Here is an 18,629-nt window from a genome sequence, read left to right on the forward strand (position 1 = left end):
AATAATTTAAAAAATAAAAACGAACCAACCATCAAAAAAAAAGATAAGCATTTCCATTCAGCAGCAGGTCACCGAGCCGAGTCATAAAAATTCGAGCTCGATATCAAAGATGAAGAAGAAGAAGACTATGGTTATGATATTTTCACGTCTCAGCGCAGCTTTTATACTGGGATTTATAATTTTGTATTTTTTTTTTACGGCGCTAAATTGGTCCGCTCTCTCATCCTTCTCGGTAGCTTAATTGCCTCATTGTTCAGTAGCGAATTGGTGTTGTTGTCGGCCCTCCTTTCTCTCTCCTATGCGATGAGTGCAGCAGCAAGGACGACATGGCGCCTCTATTTTTTTTTTTTTTTTCCATTTCATTTCTTTTTTGTTTTCTCTCTTAACGAGTGCACACACGGATTCAATTTCATTGATTATATTTATATAACATACATAGACGCACACACAGCCCAAACCGCGCTGGCATTCCGCGTCGGCCGCAACGAAATATAACAGCGGGAAACGCGTATAACATAACAACAACAACAGGATAGCTCGGCAGAGGAGAGCCGTTGATGGCACAAATGAGCAACTAATGAATTGCTGCGGTTCTTTTTCCCCCTTCAACAGAATAGGACGCACATTAAAAAAAAAAAAACGTAATGGGGAAAATCGTGAAATTCGTGGAAGAATTTCAATCGCCGCGCAAAAATAAAATTAAAAGGATATAAGAAACGAGAGAAGGATATTGAATGGCTTATGGCCATTTTGAATTTTGCCGCGCATTAAATATAGCGCTCCATTTTCCGATCGTTTCGGGCGAGGCATCAATTATAATCCGCGCTAAATCACATTTGGTGATTTTCTGCTGGTCGAAATGTGCATATGTTACGTGTACACCATACCGTGAATCGATATTCGATTTCCGAGTCGTGTACTTTATACGGCGTCCGGTTGCCCTCCTTGCTTGATGTGTGTGGATAAAAATATACTCACTCTGGATTGTACTTTGGCCGTTTCTGTAATATCCTAGCCCAGTCTTTTTTTGGAATGCGCAAGTCTTCAAATAGCCGCGCAAACGACCAGTTTTGTATTTTTATTTTGTTTCAATTCTGCTGATATGGTAAACGGAGAAGAAGAATGGGGTGGCCGAAAACGGAGAGGTTATCACGAGAAACGGGTGGTGGGTGGGTGGCGGGTTATGTGTGCTGCAACAGAGTTGCTGCTGTTATAAGATCCGCGGAGGAGTGACTGATGATGGCGCGCTATTTCATTTGATTTTTCCTTAATTTTTTTGTTTTGTCTTGGAATGGGGAAATCTATTAATAGCAGCCCCACCCGGGAACAGTTATAATGTATAGCGATCTCTGATTACGTCCATCTTTCTCCTTATTTTAGTTCGTTTTATTTTCTGTACACACACATTTCCTTGTAAGCGGTTATATGTATATAATAGTTCCCCCGTTTTTTTATAGTCAAGGTTGGGCTTGGCTTATATTCTGTCCAGGGTCTCTCTTGTAACAGGAGAAGAGTGCCAAGTCAAAGTCCCTCTCTCTCTCTCGAGTAAGAGAGAGCCATCATCATATTGTCTTTTGACACTGCCACTTGTAAACTAGATGAGATATTTATAGCTTCTTAATGGTCGCTCCATGTGTTTTGCATATAGTCTCTCGAAAAGGATTTCAAATTTTTGCGCAATATGTTACCAGCAGCTCCGTTGGCATTTCCCCTCCGCCGATGGCCTTTTTTTTTTCTTTTATTCCCCCCCAACCGACAAGTTCGAATGGCCGATTACATTACGGAAGGTGGGCAACGCACAAAGTACACTGGATTTGATGAAGGTTTTATTATAAATATAAGCGCCGCTGCTGGAAAAAAAAAAGGAAGCGAAACAAAACACGGACCGACTGCTGCTGCTGATGGCCGGCCAAAAAAAAAGAAATCAAATAAAAAAGAGACACACACCATTTGCTGGTGGAGAATAAGAGTAGGCGGAGACCAAACTGTTTCGTCTATACCCGCACCGTCGTTGTCTATAGAAAACGGGAGAGAATAAGAGAAGGAAGCGAAATTAGCTATACGTGAATTTATACGTGTGTGTGTGTCTCTTACATTTAAACGCCTCCGGTGATGTTATATGGCCGGGCAAAACATATCATTCAAAAAAAAGAAGAATAAGAATATTATAACCACCTTTATTTCAATCCTCCCACCGTCACCACCACCACCACCACATTTGAACAAAAAAGAAGATGGCGAGGGACCCCTCAGAGCAAGAGCTCTCCTATATGGCAGCCCCCTAAGACCCCGCTGGGTGTTACGTGTGTGTGTGGGAGCTCCAGCTCAATTCCGTTCTATGTGTGTGTGTGTGTGTGCACTGTGCCTGTCTGTTGGATGCGCGGCCGATGCCACCGTATTAGTTTACTGCCGAACGCCGGCCCGACCGGTCACACGTGTGTGTCGTCGTTGTTGCATTATTATTCCATTTTTTAAAAATTGATTTGATTTTGATTTTTCAAACTTTCTGGTGGCGCTGAATTCAAAAAACACGAAAAAATAGGGCCGACGGGTGTTTTGCCAACAGCGACGGCGCAAGATCAAACGTCCATCCGTCGAAACGTTTCGATAACAAACCGCCGTGTGGGAGGAGTGTGCCGTGTGTGTAGGAGGAGGAGGCCTGCCTTGTGTGTGTGTGTGTGTGTGTGTGCGCGATCAGTGGTAGCAGCAGCAGCAGACCCCCGCTGTTATTTAGACGTCCATCAGTTTCCGCTCGACGCCTCGACCCTGCGGACGAGAAAAACAAAAAATCCCGTCGCCTTTCGTTTTGTGTTTTGGTTTTTTTGGCGATCGAGTTGAACTTTGATCGTGAGCGATAATTGACACCGTCGTGTGGAGTCCATCCTTCTTCTTGCTGTTAGACTCGGTGGTGTACAGTTGTGAGTGCCGTTTTCGATCGTTTTCGTGTGGGCGGGCGATTTGAAACACAATTTCAAAAAAGGATTCCGAGAAACAGCAAAAGTGTCAGGTGCGGATCGTGATCGGGATGGAATCGGCAACTAAAATGAAAAGCGCCTCAGTCGTCAGGTCACCGTCGACGTCGCCCACCGATTTGTCGCTGTGCAGCTCCAAACGCAAAGCCATTTCGCACCAGTCGTCCAGCCATCACCACCATCACCACAACAACAACAACAACAACAACAGTAAGCGATTCCGGTTGTCGGAAGCGGCCGAGTCGGCCGCCGCCGCCGAGGCCGAACACCAACAACAACAGCAGCAACAACAGAGAGGCCGATCTTTGAGTAAATCAACGGCACTGCCGGCCACTTCGTCTGGGGCCAGTTCGCCCAGCAGGGCCGGCAGCCTGGATCACCAGCAGCAGCAGCAGAACGCTGCGGCGGCTAAAATGCTGGGCATGCCCGACCAGAACACGGCGTCCATGTTGGCGGCCATGGCGTTCGTGACGCGAGCGCGATCGAGTTTCATGATCGGCGACATTCTCAACTCGTCGAGATGGACGGACCAGCCTCCGCAGTCGCAGCAGCACGGCCAACACCAGCACCACCACCACCCACTGTTGGGCGCCTACCACCACCACCAGGGCGGGTCCCATCCGGCGGCGACGGCGGCGGCCCTGATGGCCGCCTCGGCCGCCGCCCATCATCACGTCCCGCAACACCTCAATCAACTGCCTCACGGCCTGCACGGCCTCCACCATCACCACCACCTGCTGCAGCATCCGTCGGTGATGGAGGCCGTCCACCAGCACCACCACCACCAGAGCGGAGGAGGCGGACACAATAAGAATCTCCTGCGCCAGCCGAGAGACGGGCACAGCAGCAAGTCGGACGAGGAGGAAGACGACGGTGACTCGGAGGTCGACGTCGAATCCAACGCCAGTTACAACAGCCGTCAAACCAACAGTCGTGAGTTTTTTGTGTCTAAATTCTCTTTTCCTTTATTTTCATGGGCGTTTTTTTTATTATTTTAAATTTGTGAAATGGCCGACCGGGATGGCCCTGGCGGTGATTGGCCGGGCTCTCAGCACACACCTCTATCATTAGCTAGAAATACAAATACAACCGTGAGCTGAGCTGCTGAGCTGAGCTCAGCAGCAGTTGTGTAGAGATAGTACTTGATTGAAATCATCATGGAGCTAGTCACGCAACTCGCCAATCACTCGTCTGACACTTTCAATCAAACATTTTTTGTTTGGGCTTATTTTTTTTCTGTGTATGCTTATGCAGTAGATTTGAGATTTATTTTGTTTATTATACATACACACACCAAGCGATGGATTCTTTTGGGTATTCAGAAAAGCGTCGGCTATAGGGAAATTTTTCTGTGCGTCTTATTTATGCCCGAAGCTCAAAAATTGTTGTGTTGCCAGTGGCCTAATCAAATCGATGAATTCGTAATGGGGCTATAGATATGCATAGATTGAATGGCGGCTAGTATAATCATCATCGTTTTTCTGTTAAGGGTTCTCCATGTATAAACCAGGGGGGAGATTTACGATCTTAACGATCGACTCGGACTTTTAGCTGACAGCTTCGGATAGTCGGATAGTCTTCAGAAGCCGCTTGGGGTCTCTGCGTTCTCGTCTCTTTTCTAATATAACTCTTATCTTCGTGATTGAATAAAAGGCCAGATAGATTTGCCCAGTGGCAGAGGTTTTTTATAGGTGTTGCGTGCTGGTTTTCCAATCCAATCAGCGGGCTCGCCAATCAACCCCATTGTTATACTTTGGCAGATACTATAACAGACAGAGGCTGTGGGGGATATAATGAAACGAGCGGCGATCCCATTTTCACGGTGAATCGTGAATGAATTGGCGGAGCCGATGAAATGGCCAATCCCAATCAAATCCGTCCAGGGTTGAATGGAAACGGTGGACAGAGTTAATCGAATAAACCAGTTTTTGATGAAGGTGGTAGTCTGGTAGATCTCGTCTGGATAGAGACCAGGAGGGATTTGTCGACTGTAATAACAAAAGAGGCGGACGAATTAGTTTGACATTGAGCAATCGTTTGTTGGGCTGTCTGTGTGTGTGTACGTGCAGTGTGTGTGTTGTCTTTTTCCTGTGTGTGCGGGATATCTGCCCGCTGATATCTCTCTTTTTTTCGCTGCTCTGCCTAGGCCGGAAGTTGTTTTTGTTTCATGCCGGATTGGAAAAAAAAAGAGCCGAGGAGAACCGCACACACACACAAACGCAGACAAATCAAAATCAAAAGAAGAGAACGGACCTATCCGGTCACGCACAGTCCCCCCTCTTCTTCTTCTTCTTCTTCTTTGCTTCTTCTTCCTTCCTTCCATATAATCCAGCCATCCATTTCCATAAAAAAAACAACTGCATCATGCGATCAAAGTTGAAGGGCTTTATATATATATCTACTCTTCTTTAGTTGGCTGGGCTTGTTACACACACAACATGGAGAGACCTCCGTGATGTTGTGATGCAATTGATATGTCTATTTTTTGTACTTATCCAGAGGGCACTCTGGTCGCAATCACGACTTCAATAGCCCCTGTGTCGAGCTATGCATATTGCTTTGTACCGTATGCACTGGGGTCCAATTGAATTATCCTCCTCCCTCTTATTATTTGGTGTATCGTTTCTTTTAAAAAATTCAAACGCTCCCAACCATATTACTCTTATTAGGTAGATTGGACATGTGTTATGTTATGTATGCAGTCAGAGGACGCCAAATCGTTGATTATTGCACATGAAATTGACTTGAGGAAAAAGAGAGAGAAAAATCGGAATGGATAACGAAGAGCGCACGCGATCGCCGGTTTCCCCTCGCGATCATTTCGCTACGGATTATACCGGCAATCAACTTTGGAAATCAGGATAAAAATAAATCAAGTCGTCATCGACAGTATTAAAAATTTAACAGCACTGCGGAGATCAGTAAACAGAAAAAGCGCAATGAAACAATGTCAATCGGGTATAAAGAAATTAAGATAATTGGTCTATAACGAAATACTTCGATAGATATTCTTTTGGGTGAGACACTGCTATGGGTGGTACTGTCCCCGGCGTATGTATTTTACAAAAACCCCAAACTTGACTTTTATTTCACAGTTTGGGGCAGCATTATTATAATAGCCCCTGAATTATGTAACGATAATAGTCATTGCGGTCCATCTTGAAAAGTGAGCGGTTGACCGAACGGAAAATAGAAGAAGAAAGATAAAAAAAATGATCGCTACAGCGCAAGGCTATAGCTATATGTGCAGGGGGAAAAAAATGGAATCGATCACCATCAAAGTCGACAATATCGTCGGTGCGGTTAGACGCCTCACCCGCCTTTTTGTATTCACTTGCCAGAAAACATTTTCTTTCTTTTTTATTTTTACCTTCTCGCGATCGGTCGCCATATTGATTATTATATTATACGATACTTATTGTCATGTGTGCGTGCATTTACCGTTGATGGAAATAATGACGGGTGTCTCCTCTGTGTGTGTGTCTATGTGTGTGTGGGTGGGTGTGTAATCAGCAGCTGGGAGAGTCCATATAATAACTAAAGCTCCGGCCATTATCGTGTCGTTTCGTCCGTTACGATTTGCAGTGACGAATAAGGAGGACGGAAACGAAGAGGAGACGGATGCCGACGAGGAGGAAGAGGAGGAGCTGAGAAACGCCGTCGGCGGTAGCGGAAAGGTTTTGGGCGGAGGGTCAGCAGCCGGAGCGGCCGGCAAGAGCGGAGGAGGCGGTGGCGGCGGAGGAGGTACCGGAGGCAACGGCGGGGGAGCTGGCAATTCTTCGTCGAGACCGGCCTCGTCGCCGCCGTCGCCGTCGTCGTGCGGCCGGAAGCAGCGCAAAGCCCGTACGGCCTTCACCGACCACCAGCTGCAGACGCTGGAGAAGAGCTTCGAACGCCAAAAGTACCTCAGCGTTCAGGACCGGCTGGAACTGGCCGCCAAACTCAGTCTGACCGACACCCAAGTGAAAACTTGGTACCAAAATCGCAGGTAAGCTCATTTAAAAAATATCGTATCATTCTATGACTTCTACTCATAAAGTCAGCCCCTTAGAAGTTTAAAAAGTGCACAGAGGGGGTTTATAAGTACGCCAACTTGTGTGTTCTTATGGCAATTGCTTGCAGTTATGTGTGTACGTAAGTAAAGAGTCTATAGGGGCTTTGCTATCATCATTGAATGCTGTGTAGGAATATATATCTAACAATAGCGACGTAGATATAAAAAGAATCCGTCGTCAAATTCCCGCCGAGAATTCTATACGTCCAAGATAAAACTGGGGACGCGGAAATGGCCGGAAACTTTTGATGCGACTATAAAAACGTGGACTCGGGGCTAACGGTCAAGTGGAAAACTCTCGGCATGTAATGCACACACGAGAGAGTATATATATGTGTACGACGACGTTTGATGTCCATTGTGATTTTTTAACTAGCGGAATGGGATGAAAAAAAAGGGGAATGATAATGCAAAATGCGCACGCGCTCTCTTCGATAAACTCTTTTCTTCTGAGTCTAGATTTTTCGTGACGTAATAATGCATAGAGGGTTTTTTATTAGACGAAGGGGGCGAGTCGTTTATGCGTATTGGACTTGCTTTGCTACCGTGGCCAACGCCCTTTTTTTGGGGGGGGGAGGATATTAAATGTCGTGCTCGTTCTTGTCCCTCTCTCCCGGTTGGCGATGGAATCTAAAAGCGGAAGACGGCCCACATTTTGTGAAAGGTTCTCTGTGCGCATTTTTTGTTGCGGAAACCTACGTTGCTAACCGACGTTTCAAGTTGAACTGCGTCGTTAGTTTTATTTTTTCTTCGTAATCGATCAAGTCCGCATGCAGTGGGAAGTCAATGAAAATTGGGGAAATATGTAGGTCGGCTACCGAGAATCGCTAGAGTTACGTCTACCGTTGAATGCTACTGGTGAAAATTGATATTTGTTAAGACCATTATATCCTAGTAATAAACTGACGAATAGAAGACATACGAGTCTTATACCCGCAGGGTTAAGAGAGAAAAAAAATGTTTCGATCAACTAATATTCAAATCGTTTTATAAAAAATGCTAAGCGTACTGTACTTTCAGATTCTCAATTTGTAGAAAAGTGAACATGCTAGAACTGGCAATTAACCACATCAATGTTTATAATATATTTCATTTGTTTGGTAGCTGACCATAACTTGCTTTCTTAACGAAAACAACGTTTACTATCTGATATTTAGACAATTAATCGTATAAGTTCAAATATTGTCGTTAGAATATTGAGGGTGACATTATCATGCAACTACACTCTAATCCTTTCTTCAACTTCAAAGGCAGAGAGCAAGAAGATTGATGTGACCTACGGTTTCACTCCAAGTCACTAAAGTTCTCATCAGATTCTTCTGACTCTCTAGCTTTAATTGATAGAGGGATGATAATTGACATGATGAACGTCATCTAAAATGAATAAATTAATCTCGTAATAAATAGTTAATTAGGGGTCGCAGCTATGTGGTAAAAATGCGTAAAGTAAAACGTAATTTACATCTGAATGTCGCACTCGATAAGGGTTAATCGAACATGAGACGTCGCGCAATTAACACTTTAATACTGCCCATTTTTTTATTATTCATTTTCATTCGAATTATTAATCTGTATTCTTATTCTTCCAAAAAGCCGTGGAGTACAACTTAGAAGAGACCGTGAGTCGACTAACCCGCAGGGGTTGGAGGGAAAAAGTTTGTTATGATCGATTTATAAGGTTTCAAATCTTCTTTCAAAAAGTGCTAACTGTACTATACTATCAGATTCTTAATGTGAAAAGAAGTGAACTTATTAAAACCAGCTATAAAGCACACCAACGTTTAAAAAATATATCCATTATTCCATTTGTTTGGTAGCTAGCAATAATTTACTTTCCCAACGATATATATGTTAGCTAACCCATTAAGAGACAGTATTTCGGTTTAAATATGTACGTTTTACTTTTTACTCAAACAGAGTTGCGGGTCCCGCAAGCGATGTATTCGATGAAGAGTCTCCTAATGGAATGAGAAAAGATTAAAATCAACTATAATTTAAAGGTTACTGGAATTAACCGATGGTGATAGTTGTTTTATTCTATTCAAATTCTGATCTTAACTAACTTAAGACATTCATTATTTAAATTGGTACTGATACCTAAATATAAACTTGACTAATGTTGCATGGTATATGTGGTAATAATGCTCAGTGTAGGACATAAATAACATTAGAACGGCACACTCGATATCAGTGATATAAATATGACACGTCGCGCAATTTCTACTTCAATATTGCTCATTTTGTAATTATTCATATTCATTCGAAATATTTATCTGCATTCTTCCAAGCCGTGGAGAACATTTTAGAAGGGACGAGTCGTGAGTCTTACCCGCAGGTGTTGAAGAGGAAAATACCACTTTGATTAATTAATACGGTATCAAAACGCCTTTAAAAATAGCTCACCTAACTGTGTACACTGTACATTCAGATTTGAAAAAAAGTGAACGTGTTAAAACCAGCTATAATGAACAACGACATTGGAAATTTATTTCATTAGTCGCGAGTCTTATCTGCAGGGGTCAGAGAGAAAAATACCGTTTTGATCAATGAATGTGGTTGCAAATCGCCTTCTTCGTATTGTTAAAAGTTGATATACCGAACACATCAACCGGTTATATTAGAAGAGAACTAGAAAAATATATGATGAGATAAAGGCCATAGCCTTTACATCCCGGGATGGCCATCACAGTATGGTCGGTTGCCGGAATCATAATTCTATATGCTTTCTTTCGTAATATAACTCTTCCTCTTATATTTAAAATATAAATCAATATCGAAATAGGAAGACAGTTACCGATTGGTTCTGTATGATAAAACTACTATTACCTAAACGTAAATAACATCTGAATGGCACCGTCAATGTCAATTATTTGAACATGACACATCGCGCAATTGGAACTTTAATATTGTTTATTTTTTGAATATTCATAATAATTTATATTAAAATTATTATTCTGAATTCTTCCAAAAAGCCGCGGAGTTTAAAATTTAGAAGGGACGAGGGCAAGTGAGTCTGGCAAGTCTTATCCGCAGGGGTTTGACAGGAAAACATTGTTTTGAACAATTAATACGGTATCAAATTGCATTTAAAAATAGCTTACCTGACTTTACATTCAGGTTCTCGTTTTGAAAACAAATGAACATGTTTTAACAAGCTAAGATGTACAATAAAATTGAGATAAACTGTACTATTTCCTATCAGTTATTAAAATTTCGCTTTCCGAATTGATAATGTGTTCACTGCGAAATATTATACTACCTTTTAATTAAATATTTTATCATTGATAACCATTGGTGATACTCATATGTCCACCATAGCGATATTATTGTTTCGGGCAAATTTGGCATTGGTTAGCCCGCAACCCGATGCAGTCAACTATCACGACTCATGAGGTCTTGTTCAGAAATTATAAGAGTTACATCTTAAATATAAATTCAGTACATTGGTTAAACTGCTTTGAGAAAATGCGCAACGTTGATGTTAATGAACATCCCAACGGCGCACTCGATATTTGCTATTCGAACGAAACACCTAGCGCAATTATTACTACAATAATGTCCATTTTTTTAAATAATCATATTCGTTCATATTATCAGTCTGCATTCGCCCGATAAGTCTTTGAGTAGAATTTAGAAGAGACGAGTCGTGAGTTTTTACCTGCAGGGGTTAGAAAGAAAAAAGTTGTTTGATCGAAACGACAGTTTATTCGAACGGACTTAAAACATTATTATAGCCCGTGGCTACTACACTAAGATTCTCAATTTGAATAATGAGCATGTTTAAACATGCTGTTATACTTAAGGAAATATTTAAAAAATTGTGGTTTATTTTGTTCCAATTTAAATCCATACCATACTAAATGTATAGATTCATTATTTAAATTTGATAAGACTTGACCGAATAAAATATTTGATATCGTTGATACATTGAAGGGTTGATTTAATGAAATCACAGAAGTCTGAAACATGCCCTCTGATAGATCCCATGGGATTTAAATAATAGTAAGATGCTACCAGCTACCTGACCTCTCAATAGTTCCTTCACGTAATTGAATCAAAAGTCCTAAATAGTATACACTATTTTAACCGTTCAATTTTGCATGTTATTACCACGCCGTTAAACCTCTGTAAATGTCCCAATTGGGCTACCCCATACTTGTTGCCCGAACAAAATTACAACGCCCAACTAATACCGTAATAATGTCCATTTTAAATATTCAAAATTTGCGACTTCATTCATTCGTGAAAATAAAATGACTGGCTTTCGTCAAACAAGCAGTGACGTAACGTTTTTACAAAATGCCAATGCCGGGGTTTTTATAACATAAAGACTAAAAAAAGGCGTGAGATGAAAGCGACTTTGATAGTCAATTAGCCATTTTATTTGATTCAGGTAGCCAAAGGAGAGAAAGAGGGTTAGTTTTTGGACTTTTTGGACTGCTGGAGAATTTTCATCAATTCAAGCTAAAAATCCGCAATTAATTCAAGTATGTGCGTTGCTTGAATGAAATTCACTTCTTAGATAGTTGAACATTTAAAGTAGAGTATACTTGTATCCGGAGGTGCAACTGTTCAACATTCATGACGTTACGAATCGCATTAACGGGCAACATGCAAAAATGTTTTTGCCAGCTATACTTCTAACACCTGCTTATTATATAAAATTTTACTTTTTACTTTCGGGATGAGTGTGTTTTTTCATGCCTAATATCTTCGAGCCGAGTGAGAAAACTGGAAAAGAAAGTTTCATATCAGAATATCAATTCTCGACATGATATCATTCCTTTGCGTTTCAAGTTTTCCTTCACCAAAACGAATGTGGGCATGAATCAACCGATAAAATGTTGATGATAAAAACCGAATATATGCTATTAGTCGTCCTATATAATAGTCAACCAATTGGTACCTGAGAAAATTTATAGAGTCTCCTATCGGTTATTACAAATGCAGGCTACTGTACAAGAGATTGTAATTTATTGAACAATAAACAAAGCTCATAACTGAAAAATCAGACCATATGAGATTATTTTCAGTGAAAGACATCAGTAGGAAAAAACCAAATGAATGAGGCGCATATATAAATCACAGCCGCGATCGAACGTCATCCGTTCAATTTTGTCCGTATTATCCATTTATCATCGAAGATGACAGCCGCAATTAAGGCGATTTAATTTAATTTTAACTGCCAACCGTGTACATATCTCGCAGAGGGGTAGGTCAGAAAAGAGATAATAACGAACTGTCTCGTTAAATTACTACCGCCACGGTTGCAGTCACAGCGTGTGTTATTGGGCGAGGCAGGGTTAAATCTCGGTTAACGGGCGTGTCCGACAGCTCCTTCTTCCTTTTCGCCCAGCAAAAAGGCTCAACGAAAAACAAAATAATCATCACAGTCCCTTTTTTTTGGCATGCCAACTAAAAGAACAAAAAAAAGAACAACAATAAGAATAAACGCGTCGCCGTCGCTAGACGCCGCCATCGCCGATTGCTGCCATTAGAGAAGAGCGGCGGCCCAATAGGAAAACCGCTCCTTGTTTTTGAGAGCCCTTTTATTCTTTTCGACGTTCCAATTCCCTCCCATCCGTCCACCCATCTCACCAGCCATAACCCTGATGTAATCTAAAGCACTTTGAAGCTCCCAGTTGTGCATGTGTGTGTGTGGGTTGCTGTTGTGTTGAGCTAAACGACGGCAGCAGCATCTCTCTCTCTCCCATTGCCGAAACCCGCCCAACGGCGCTAGATTCTAAATATAGCGGCCTATGACATCATCATGGCGGGCTTCTTTCTTCCCAACTCCGCCCATTGGAACAACAGTAAACACAGGGGGAACACACACACACACACAAAAGAGAGAGGGGAGAAAAAGAGCGTCGCAAGGGTGGAGGGGGTGTGTAATTGATCGCTTGGCACTTTTTTCTCGTCGATACAGAGAGCAGAAAAGAAAAAAATAAATCAAATAAATGCGCATGCGCGTCGTGAGCGACAGCATATATCATTGTTATTGGATTGGGCGCCAATTGGTATTCTGCGCAAACGCCAAAAAATGTGATACATACAAATAACAAAATATAATCGACACTTGGTCGATCGATCGCAAAAAGTTTAACTGCACAAGCTCCCAGCGCTGGCTGATGTTCTTTTTCGTTTATTTGTTTTTTTCTCTGGTAGCCATTCTTCTTCTTTTTCCACCTTGTTTGGTTGTTCAGTTAAGAGACTTAAGAGCCAATTATGTAACGGGTATGGAGTGCTCACGCGTCTCATTTTCCTTTCTATATTTTCTCGACTCGTAAGTCGTATACCCATCCAAGCCGGCAATTATACACTTTCCTCGCGTTGGTTTTTCTCTTCTTTTTATGGCGCTCTTAACGAGCACTCACAGAAGAAAACAATGATGATGGCATTTCACTTCGTATATATACGGATACATACTTACACCAACTGATGCGCCATTACGTCATATCGGATGTTGTATGTATGCTATCGCCTAAAGTATAAACTTTAACATCAACAGGAAAAGCTTGAACATTATAGTAGCAGCCTAGAGGACGAAATTTCCACCCGCTCTGGAAATGATATAATTGGAGGACTATATAAAATTACATTAGATGTGATACTTGCATGTTTTTTATTTCCTTCATTATGTTCACAACGAGAAACTTAATACATTATTTTATTATCCGAGTTAGTACTATAAGGAACAACGGTTTCTCATGGCCAACTAATTCGATTGTTAATACGCGGAATTTCGAAGACAACGTGCGCCATTTGAAATGCATTTTCGGTCAATTATCTTTTCTCAGAAACTGGAATCGAGAATACCGCCTTATTGAGCATATGTCGTTGACAGGGAAATGAAACTGTTTTTTTTTTTTAATTTTATTGTGTCGTTAAGAAATTTTACGAATTTGAGCTACTTTTATGGACCTTAATTGGCTTCGGAATCGGACTGGAATTGTGTTATTCATTATTTTCTTTTTTTCTCTCTAATTTCTATTCCAAAAAAAAGGACCAAGTGGAAAAGACAGACGGCCGTGGGATTGGAGCTGTTGGCAGAAGCGGGTAACTATGCGACGCTTCAGCGTCTATACGCCGGATCGGCGGCCGCAGCCGCAGCCGCCGCAGCCGCCTCGTCACCTTACGCTCCCTGGGGCTATCCAGCCGGACCGCATCTCAACGCCTTACCTTCGAGTGAGTATCCAATTACTAAATAACACTTACTACTACTCAGTGCATCGTATATATGTTTGCTTGTGGGATGGTTTAGTGTCTTGATTTTTCAATTTTATTTGTACCGGAATATTTTTTTCCCTTGGATGAAAGCTGTTATATGAGATGAGACAAGGAAAGCATCTTGCGTCTCTTTTGCTTTTGAGGGAAGAGTAGTGCCGACTGAGCAATAGCCGCAGGGATCGACGGGCAAATAGTTATTCTGCTACGCTTCGGTCAACGCATTGCGCTTATATTTAGATAAATAACTGACAACTCACCTTTTATTTCACATTACAATCTGTGAACGTCATATTACCATTTAGGTTTTATCGAAGCACGATTAGCGTTACCCATAATATTAATTTGGTACGCCAAGCGATGATAAGATATAACCTCATTTCACTTACTACAACGTATGGATAATTAATGATATATTACATTTCAATTGACACATTGACACATGCCATACCATCCGGCTTGGAATCCCATTACTTGCAACTCACCTGTGGAGGATGAAATCAAATATATGTCTGATTCTTAATTGTTCCGAACGTCTGGTAGCCCAGAGAAGGCAATAATTGACTCGATATATACTTGTAATATTCCAGAAAATAAAGTTCTAGGCAAGGTGAAACAGTGTGGTGATCGATTCGATCAATAAAGTATCGCAACCGTTAAATGTGTTAACTTATTAGAATAGTGGGTCGAGTATTCCGACCATAAGGAATGGCGAAACAAAACTCGCGTTAAATTTCCCATTGAAAATAATTCATATTAGCTTGTAGTCCATGTATATCGTCTATGTCCTAGTGGCAGCTGATTACGATAACCAAAGTCCGTAAGACAAGCTTAGATGATCCAGTAATTTTCGCTGGATGGTCGTTTCATGGTTATTGTAGAGCCTGAAGGAGGAAGAGTCAATTAAACAAGAATATTATACAATCTTTTCTCGTCCTAAATAGCATGGTTAAGAAAACAGTGTGATCGTTGAAGGCGAACGAAATAAAAAAAAAGGGCAAATCAACGTTTTTCTACGCGTTTATTGTCACAGATTTTATTTCCAAGCAGAGTATTTCTGGTATTGAGCTTCTTATTCGAAATTTCAATTAATGAACTTGATTACTATGTTATGTTTCGTTGAAATATGACTTAGAATTAGATGTGCCACCGCTGTGGCATAATTATGAATGTACAAATCATGAGTCATATTAAACAACTCTAATTCTTGGATTGTAATCTATAAGACCTGTAATTTTTTATTAACAATTGAAAATAGCATTGATCGTCATTGACGTCAGAAAAACTTGGATCATGTTTCTAAAAATGTACTAAATTTTCAGAAAAGAATGACGTTCCCATTCGCAATGACGATCATTAATGCTGCACAAGTACAACTGGAACTAAATCCAGAATATCAAGCTAGTACCACTTTACATCATGACAGTGTAACTGTGAAGTTGATACCTCAACGACACGACTAAATATTATCATTATCGTTTCCATAATAGTTTATATCCAATCATCGTTGAGGGGGAAAATAAGCTCGTTTTATTAATTCTCTATTTTTAAAATTAATCATCGAACTTTTGGAATATTAGCTGTAAGAAGTGTATTTATTTGTTATAATATCGCTTATTGACGTCGGTATCCAAGTAGCAATCGTAGCAATTTATTGGGATGATACAAATAACAACTCCCGTGTCAACTCCAGTAAGAAGCTCTGATTTTTCTTTTCTTTTTCATATCCGTTCATATCATTTAAAGCTGTTGAGAACTCTGATTAAGGCGGAAGAACTAATTAGCCAAGACAAGTCTTGTTGCATTGCATTGCATCGGGATACGTATATATAATTCCCGAGGGGTTGCCTGCATGGTAGTTGCGTGATGTCTGCCGTAACATATTTAACCAGAGATAGAGCAGCGTCTACAATACCGGTATATACAGTCTAGAATCAACTTTTTTTACACGGAACGGAATAAACACGGACCGGTGATTCCCCCCACTAATAGCTAATCTTCCGCTTCTTCCTCCCTATTCATTCGTGTGTCTATAGTTGTTAGCCGCCCGTTTGTGAGGGTTTCGCGTTTCACAGCTAGAGAGAAAACAACCCACAGGATATCCAGCAGACTGCAGACTATATAGACTACAGAGACCATTACGCATTCGTTCATTACGCTAATGCGCAACACACATTTCTCCCCCTAAAAAAATAAAAGCCGAAAGTGTTGCGAGTTATTTTTCGTTCGGATGGGCGAGGCGGCAAAAATTATTTTATTTTATTTTCCGGGAAACTCGAGCGGCGGTTCGTGTGTGTTCACTCTTGTGTTTGTGGCACTAAACGACGGCTTAGCACGCTTGTAGCTACATCAGTTATGAATGCTCCGCAACCGTCCAAGTGATGGCCGCCAAGTGGTCGGAAAATGATGGGAGAGTTTTGTAAGGAAATTCCCGCGGTTAAACGCTGTGTGTCTATATGTTGCCCTAACGAGACAAAAAAAAAAATAAACGAAAGTAGAGCCACTGGTTTTTCTTTTCTTTATTATAATCACGCCGAAGCATAGAGGAGAGAGTATAGCGCGGGAGTTTTGAAGCGGTGTGTACACACAGCAGCAGAGCTCATTTGTTAATATCTATTGTTATTTTTCTTGTCCGTCTTTTTTTCTGCAGGTGCTTTGGATTTGTATTACCGACAAGCGGCGGCGGCTTTGAGCCAGCGAGTTAGTCCGACCGCTCTCCAGCAACAACAGCAGCAACAACAACAGCCGCCCCGAGGAGGAGTCTACCCATCGTCGGCGGGAACGGGAGGCCCAGCGGGCGCCCTGTCGTTGTCTTTGCTGCCCGGCAACAACAGTCCCGGACAGCGCTCATCCACCTCATCATCGCTGTTGAGTAATTCGGCGGCCGGCGCTAGTGCCAACGCCGCCGCCAACGCCAGCAGCAATCTCAGCCGGCCGTCCAGCGTTGAGAAAACCTAACACTAACGACACACACGTCTATATATAATACAAATAACACACAGCCTCAAGCATTCCTCTGACAGATTCACTCGTGTTTGTACCTCTTTAAATTTTTTCGATCTTCTTGACACACACACAGACACACAAAAACAAACGTACACATAACGGGCCGGCAACAACCAAGTTCTTGTTGGTTTTTTTTTCTAACTCGTTTCTAAAATCTGTTGGGATTTTTTTCTCTTCTTTTAAAAAGTAATTTTTAATTAGCGCAATTTGACCGGATTTTAAATTCTCGTCTAACAACAACAACAAAAATCCCACGCCCGCGTGTTTTTCAAACCGACACGATATCCCATCCCTCTCATCTCCTCGTATTGTTTGTTTGATTTTAATTTTCTGAAATGATTTTTCCTAGTAGATTATAAATTATACCGACCGTGTATATTGTAATGTATCCGCTCTTCTGTGTTGCTGGGCATCAGTTGTCTCATTTTTCTCTATTGTTTCGCGTTATATACTCATGATGATATTCCTCGGTTATTATTATCATTAAATAACAACCGCCGGGAAAACGGGAGGGGGGGTTGTTTATCGCTGGTCTGCTGGATGCGGGAAAAAATCGGGAAATCGTGTATTTCATTTTCGAATTAACGGTTGTGAAAACTTTTTTTTGTTTGCTGTCAAACTTTCCCAATACGCGCGCTGGCGATCAATGAGTAGAGAAACGAACCTGTGTGCTGTGTGTATTTCGGTTGGAACAAAAAAAAATTTCTATAAATAGTTGAAAGATAATTGACAAGCGTCCAACAGTGCCGCAACAACAACAGCAACGGTAAACAGCGGAGAATAGCGAAGAGATAAAAATATAAGAGACCTACATGTTGGCGGGTCTATAATGCATTTGTTAGACGTCAATGACCCCGTCGATTGATTGATGATGTTCATATCATCGAGCTGAATGAATCCCCCCTCACAAAACCTTTTTTTTTTCTTCTCTATTTTCTATCGACTTGATTCGCATTAAGAGCGATGGCAATTTGAGAGCAGATCTATCGCAGCGTGTTATGTTATTATTACAACGCGTCATTATTGTTTGTGTGTGTGTGTGTGTATGTGCTCAGTGTGTGTGCGTCTCTTTGTGTGTGTGTATGTATTGGAAAAAAAGAGAAAGAAAGAAAGAATGGAAGAAAGCAAAGAAAAGAATCAGAGATGATATAATACATGGTACGATGTAATACGTGTGTGTGTGTGTGTACTATAAAGAGACACACACAAAAGAATCAAAGAGGAGGGGGTGGCCAATAGAAAAAGCACAACTGCAGTTTGGTCCTCGAGGGGTGGGGACCGGGACGGACGGGAGATATCCCATGGAGAATGGAGTGTATCCGGTTGTTACCGAGCCAATTTATGATGGCCACTGTGATATAGTGACGATT

At 41.4% G+C, this 18,629-nt stretch overlaps 1 protein-coding gene across 1 annotated transcript; it reads left to right on the plus strand.

Annotated features, from left to right (window-relative positions):
- The first annotated feature begins 2,421 nt into the window (after window positions 1-2,421).
- Window positions 2,422-18,428, plus strand: LOC124326111 (homeobox protein B-H2-like). Its single transcript, XM_046784751.1, has 4 exons — window positions 2,422-3,905; window positions 6,558-6,960; window positions 14,033-14,214; window positions 16,904-18,428. Exons 1-4 carry the CDS (start codon window positions 3,026-3,028, stop codon window positions 17,209-17,211), a joined length of 1,773 nt encoding a protein of 590 aa, XP_046640707.1. The 5' UTR covers window positions 2,422-3,025; the 3' UTR covers window positions 17,212-18,428.
- The last annotated feature ends 201 nt before the right edge of the window (window positions 18,429-18,629 follow it).

The sequence above is a fragment of the Daphnia pulicaria genome, chromosome 2, assembly GCF_021234035.1.
Source record: "Daphnia pulicaria isolate SC F1-1A chromosome 2, SC_F0-13Bv2, whole genome shotgun sequence".
In the NCBI taxonomy this organism is placed as follows: Eukaryota; Metazoa; Arthropoda; class Branchiopoda; order Diplostraca; family Daphniidae; genus Daphnia; species Daphnia pulicaria.